This window comes from Rhinopithecus bieti, unplaced genomic scaffold (genome assembly GCF_001698545.2).
Source record: "Rhinopithecus bieti isolate Rb0 unplaced genomic scaffold, ASM169854v2 scaffold_6371, whole genome shotgun sequence".
Taxonomy (NCBI): domain Eukaryota; kingdom Metazoa; phylum Chordata; class Mammalia; order Primates; family Cercopithecidae; genus Rhinopithecus; species Rhinopithecus bieti.
In genome coordinates, this window is record NW_016805121.1 from 466,224 (window position 1) to 473,308 (window position 7,085).

Consider the following 7,085-nt stretch of genomic DNA (forward strand, 5'->3'; position numbering starts at 1 on the left):
CTGCAAACCATCATTCTCTGCAAACTATTGCAAGAACAGAAAACCAAACACTGCATGTTCTCACTCATAGCTGGGAACTGAACAATGAGAACACTTGGACATAGGAAGGGGAACATCACACACCAGGGCCTGTCGTGGGGTGGGGAGAGGGAAGAGGAATAGCATTAGGAGATATACCTAATGTAAATGATGAGTTAATGGGTACAGCACACCAACATGGCACATGTATACATATGTAACAAACCTGCACGTTGTGCACATGTACACTAGAACTTAAAGTATAATAATAATTTTAAAAAAAGAATGGAAAAGATAGAAGAGAATTTACAATGTGTTACACAGGAAGCAAAAGCAATATACACAGGACACTTTAGAGAGAGATAGCAAGGAAGCAAGAGAGACAGGAAATAAATAGAACAATGGAGAGAAAGAGGCTGGAAAGAAGGGAATTGAGGGAGCTCAAATTTCTCAGGAAAACAGGAAGTGAAGTTCTTTGCAGTATAAAGGGTCAAAGAAGGACAACTCAGCACTGAAACAGAGTGAAAATGTGTGGAGCAGGTCCTGTGGGGAAAGGGGAATTTTCCTCATTAATCATTTTATAATCATTATTTTTATTATATCTGATTTACTATATCATGAGAGTTGGCTTTTCATCTTTTTTGTTATTTCAAGGCAATAAAATGAGCTCAGATCCTATTGTTCATTTGTCCATCATTCATTTGTGTCAGTAAAGAGGAGGGAGAGAAACAAACATCTGCCATTGTTCCTGTTTCCACAAAGCAGGGAGATGTTCTACTTTTTTAAAGAACATCTACAGGAGATACACTTGCAGCTTCTCCCTGACATCTGTCTTCCCCAGGAGATTGAAGAACAACTTCACTGATGGACAAATTTGGAGAAAGAACTGAGCCTGCCGACTTAGTCCCTTGCTCTCTCTCTCTCTCGCTGTCTTCCAGACTCATTCTGTCACCAGGATGCCCATGCTGTCCTCCTCCTGTGCCTGTGCAGTGCTGCCCATGACAGAGTTGTTTAGGTGTAAAACTCTTACCTCCCCAAATTTGACTCCAAGTCCATGAACTGATGTTCTGTAGTTTAAACAAGCCAAAAAGCAAAACTCCCTTTTCCCTCTCCTAAGTTCTAAATAAATTGAGAAATAAGATATAGGATTTAGAGAGAAGGAAATTAAACATCAGCACAGAGCTGACATGATCACTCTGAGTCCCTGCTAGCCCTCCTCTGTATTAAATATTCCACCCCTTCACAGCCTTTCCTGCTGAGGCTGCTGCTTACTTCATGGCAGGGCAAGAGGAGAATGTCAAACTACACATGCTCAATGCTTCGCCCAAATCCACTAAGAAGTCATTCTTTTGTCTCTGGAAATGAGTGAACAAAGGAAATGGAAAGAAGCTAGAATAAAAATAATAACCAATAATAATAAAAGCTAACATCGGTTGAGCATTTACTCAACCCTAATACCTTTTATGTCCCAGGCTCAACCCTAAATACATTGTATGAATTCGCTTAACCATCAAAACAATCCAATGAAGCAAACACTATCATCATCCTCATTTTGCAGATGAAGATGTTAAGATATAGGAAGGTGAAGAAACTTTCCCCGGCTCTGAAAATGGAATTCTGCTTAGAGAGATGATCAATTAGTCAATATCTAGGATACGGCCAGAATACAGACAACCCAGAGTTAACTATAAAACAGAATAGACCTATACACTTTGCAATCCTACTTTTTTCAGTGAAAGCATTCTTTCATCTTTGTAACATACTCCCTCAGATTTACATGATTCCTTGAATATCGTAATTTGTATTACAAACAGAGATAAGTGTATGAAATTGTGAAATCATAACAAGTTATAGCTGCAAAAACTTTGAGGTTCATCTATTCAAAATTCTTTCTTTAGAGATGAGAAAGCAGCAGTTCAAAGCAGTTAACTTACTTGCCCAAAGGCATACATCTAGTTGCACAGAAATATGCCCTGAACCTCATTCACGAGATCTCCCAAGGGATTTTTTAAATTATATAATCATCAATATATAAATCGATTGATAAGCTGAATTAACAGAAAAGCAAGCAGACAACCATTAGCATGGCATTTTCATTGCTGCAAATATTTATCTTCTATAGAAATTAGATTGATTCAATTCTTTTCTAGTTGCTCTGACTTAAAATACTGCTTTCCTTATAAAAATATATTTGGAAAAAACTAATGCATTGGCTAGAGGTACAGACAAGTAAATTGGAATAGATGTTAGGTGCTGCAGAGAGCTCCGTGTTGAGGACTGTTCAAAGTTTTGTATTCTCTTTTAAAATTCTGGATGCTCTTGCTCTGTGATACATCTGTTTCTGCTCAACAGGCAATAAAGGGAGTCTCCAAAGTAAACCTGAACGGAGTTCTCTCTCCATCTGTCAGAGGAAAAGCCCAAGAGCATGTTTTGCCTACAGAAGGACAAGGCTCTCAGCTGGCTCCAGAAAGGCATTCTGTCTGTGCAGATGTGCAGGATAAGGAAAAACAGCTTTTTTTTTTTTTTGGTTAATGACAATAGAATGTGGGGTTTTTAAGAACGAAAATGACATCGCAGTTTTAAATCCTTAGTTTTTATATTACCCTTTCCATCAAGCTCAAAACGGTTTACAATACACGCGAAATAACATTTAATGTGCCCAATTCTGTGGCTATTCAAGCTCCAAGAACCTCGGAGCTGGGAAATCAATGAGACCATCAGCTTTAGAACTTTATGTTTCAAAGGCCAATGTTTACACTGAAGATTACCAAGTCATGCTGTTTCTCATTTCTCCAAAGTGTTTAAAGAATCATCTGCTTAAAATTAGTGGCTTGCGTCAGTCCTTCAGATCCCTCTTTGCTATGTATAAATCCCACAGGGACTTGTTGCTAGGCATAACGCTTTCAAATGACCAGGGTGGGGATAGAGGAGGGGCGTGATTGTTAACCAAGTCTTGCTATAAACAAAATTACCTGCTGACTTCTTGAGGAAGCTGCATAAGATGATTGTTGTTCAGATTAAGCAGGATTAAATTTTGTAAGCCATCTGTTAGAAAAATAATTTTAGTCACTTTAGCCATCTGTTAGTTAGTCACTTTCTACTTTTCTACATACCTTTATTTTCCTTTTGGTTCTTGCCTTGGCCAGGGCTCTTTTGGTGGCGGTAACAGAAACCCTCTTAAACTAGCTAAAGCAAAAAGGAGTGATTTATTACAAAGTTACAGATCTAACTCACATCATTGTGCCTGAGGAATGAGGATGCAACTAGGCTCATCACAAACTGGAATCAGAAGCTAAAAGGCACCCAGATCCTAAGAATGTACTGTCTGAATATCTCTGCAGAAAATATAGTTTAGTTCTTCATTACAGCTTCTCTCATTTTCGTATTTATAATATCTTACTCGCACTGTCTTTCCTCCCTCCATTCTCTTTTGAACATGTTTGCTCTATTTTTCTATGTACTCATAACCATATTACAACTTCTGAATTTGAATGTTCACAGACAGGGAAAACAGAGCTTTCAAACTCACTTGTCCACAGGAATCAAAATGTTAATCCCATGCCATGTCAGACAGGGCCACCACCATTCAGCCAGCTCTGGTAATTGTCACATGGGAATGCAACTGCAGTGTTGCTAAATCTTTCTTTTTTTTTTTTTTTTTTTACCACAGACAACCGTGACACAAGTTAACCTATGTAACAAACTTTCACATGTACCCTGACCCTAAAATAAAAGTTGACAAAATAAAAAAAAAAAAAAAAAAAAACAGAAGTTCAGGACTATATTCTATTTTAAAATAAAGTAATTATTATTTATGAGATTACAAATAATCCTTTACATAAAATGAAATCCTGTTCATCAAAGTAAGAAGAACATCACAGAATAAACAGCAAGCAAAACTTCAAAATATAGATAAACTTGGAAATATTTTCGGCCTCCAGTGCTAACTATAGTTACTGGCCATTTAGAACCTGGCGTAGGTTCTTTTTCAATAGTTATATTTACACATACTAATGCCAGTAAGATCATACCAACTAAACTAATGGCAGATGTTATTTTGATGAAACTAGAGTTAACCTTGTACATTATTTATTTCTTGATTTTTCTCCCCCGGAGAACATGTTTTGACAAGATCTGTATGTAAAAGCAGCATTTTTTTTTTAATTTCAGGCTGTGTGAAATGATTCTTATTAAAAGTCTGAAGAGAAAACAAATCAATTTTAGGTGAAATAATAATAATAAATATTTATACGTGAATATGTGAACATGTACATTTTATTTACATGTTATTGAAGATGTTCCACAGGAGGATAATTGGCCATAGGGTATGATTTATCTTAAGTAATCAAAAAAGTCCAATCTCTTCAATTTAATTTCCTAAATCAACCATAAACGAACCAGTCATGAGTGGACCACAGAGTATGGAGTAAAACCTATGGGCTTTGGAATAAATCAGTTCCGAATTGGAATGTTTGCCCTATGTTCTGAGTAATGTAACTAATTTTTGAACCTCATTGTCTTCATTTGTAACATGGGAAGTATTGAGAGAGCTCTGACCGGCCACCTGGGCCAGGCGCAGTGGCTCACGCCTGTAATCATAGCACTTTGGGAGGCCGAGGTGGGCAGATCATCAGGTCAGGAGCACCAGACCAGCCTGACCAACATGGTGAAACCCCGTATTTATTAAAATACAAAAAAGTTAGCTGGGCATGGTGGCTCGTGCCTGTAACCCCAGCTACTCAGGAGGCTGAGGCAGGAGAATTGCTTGAATCCGAGAGGCGGAGGTTGCAGTGAGCGGAGATTGCGCCACTGTACTCTAGCCTGGGAGACAGAGCAGGACTCTGTCAAGAAAAAAAAAAAGGGCCACCAGAGTTAGAGTTAACTAATAGAAATAGCGGAAGTTGATCTAATTAAAGACAGGAAGTGTGTCGAGCAGGCAGAACACAGGGAGAGAGAAAGACAAAACAAGGAGGGGACGTAGGCAGAACTATGCACGATTTTCATTTTTTAAACCACAAGACAGAAATAAAATTTGGTCAAAAGACTGTACAGGTTGCCCTGACATTAGGATCCTTGCTTTAACATAATTACATTACAAAGAAAACAATTCCTCCTAACTGAATTGGCTTTGCTTTAAAAACTATCTGTGAGGGAATTTGAAAGGGGATTTCAGCACAGACAAACATTTGTGTCAGAAGGAAGAATACAATTTCTACAGGAAAGTGTTATCTCACGCCTGAGCACAGGAGAACATCTGGTACTGATAACCTACTGCTTCTTGGGGCTGACTTTTGGGGAGTCAGTGGTAAGTCATAAATCAAGTAAGTGAACATCTACATTGTGGCACTTAGTCTAATCAGAACATTGCTTGGACGGAAAACCCAGAAATCAGGAGGACTGGGAAATGGCAAGTGCTAACTCTCCTGTATCTGCCTGTCGAGGTTTGGAACATCCAGGCCTGTACAGAGGGCTCCTCCAGCCTTTAAAACTGCCTTAGAAGATGGGGACTTCCTAGTGGGGAGAGGAGAATGGGCCCACAAGGATTACAATGCCAACCTTATAAGGTGTGAGAACAACTTAAGGAAATTTATTATAAAAGCACTTAGCACACTATTGCATAGCATGTGTTGGCTTCCTTGCCACTTCTCTTTCAGCATTACCATGGTTACACATGTACTTTCCTATAAAGTATCAATGGTATTTTCATGTTTTATTTTAAACCTTAGCCTACTCATCAAGGCAATGTTAGATATATATGTTTATGCGTTACCCAAACCAGATAAGCCAGCATATCTGCCATATCAACTAGTTTCGAATTTAAACTGCTTACCCAAAATTCATCCTATAATCTGGGGCGTCTGAGAATTTTCCAATGAAAGCGTTAAAAATATCACTGGGATTTTTAAAGTAAAGAAAACACTGTAATAATTGACATATTCACTCTTCTCTGCCACTAGATACTAAACAGTGAGAATGTGTCTCACCAAGCTGTGTGTACCAAGTCTATAGTTCCTCAGAAATTCTGTTGTTGCTATTGTTGAAGGAAAGAATTAATGAACAAAGAGAAAAAGAAAAGCTAATTGAGAAACTATTTCTACCATGGGGATTTCAGATGCAAGTCTCTAGAGACCTGTCCTTTGAGAAACCATTCCTGCCTTTTCAGTTCTACATATTAAGCAAACCATATAAAACTAAGTGCTCATGGAATTTGACTGAAACCTAACATATTTTTTTCAGAGAAATTAGAAGGATTAAAGAGATTATGAGGAAGAGAATATTGTGGTGAAATCAGTGTAGCAGATTTACTGGGTAAATTTTAAATGGCTGTGATCTTTAAAATAAAATATTGCATTTTATTATAGTAACTGAAAATGCCATTAACTGTAAGCATTTAACTGTTTCTGGCCTCAGGATTTCATAATATATTTCACTTTTCATTAGGAAATAAAATAAATCTTTCTAGGCTATGTTTTCCAAAAACATATGTCAGTTGCTCACTAAACATCAAGAAAAGGGGCAAGGCTGAGTCTTGTGGATTGCACATCAATCTATGGATCTAAGGATCCATGGGTCTGAATGATCACTGTCCCAAATAATATATAATTTTTCCAACAAAGAGATACAACAACTGTCCCTAATAATCTATAATTTGCGAACAAAGAGAAACAGAATCACTGGAAAGAAAGGTTGATTGCTGTTTTCCTTAGAATTCTTAGTGGCAACTGATAGAAACACATTGAACTGGTTGACAGAAAAAGAGAGAGAGAAGATGAACAAGAAAAGGAATTTATTAACTTAAGTATCTGAGTAATACAGAGATAGCTCTCACTTCAGGCATGGCCAGGCCCAGAGTTTCAAATGATGATATTAAGAATTGAGACTCAGTTTTCTTCATTTCTTAACTCAGATTTTCTCTGTATTGGCTTCACTGTCAGACAGGTTCTTTCTATGTTGTGGCCTAGACTTACGTTCTCCCAGTGGCAAGTTGAGCAAAACAGAAAAAGAAAAAGAAAGAAAGAGAGAAACAGTAAGAGAGAAAGAGAGAAGGAAGAAAAGGGAAGGAAGGA

The 7,085-nt window shown here is 37.6% G+C and overlaps 1 protein-coding gene across 2 annotated transcripts in view; it reads right to left on the reverse strand.

The window, feature by feature from the left end:
- Positions 1 to 3,628, reverse strand: part of LRRC69 (leucine rich repeat containing 69) — an 86,714-nt gene extending 83,086 nt beyond the window's left edge. For both annotated transcript variants that reach the window (XM_017871206.1, XM_017871207.1), the window contains exon 1: positions 2,991 to 3,628. In XM_017871206.1, the coding sequence (XP_017726695.1) occupies positions 2,991 to 3,097 (107 nt within the window). In that variant the 5' untranslated portion in view covers positions 3,098 to 3,628. The remainder of the gene's footprint in view (positions 1 to 2,990) is intronic.
- Between the last annotated feature and the right edge of the window lie 3,457 nt (positions 3,629 to 7,085).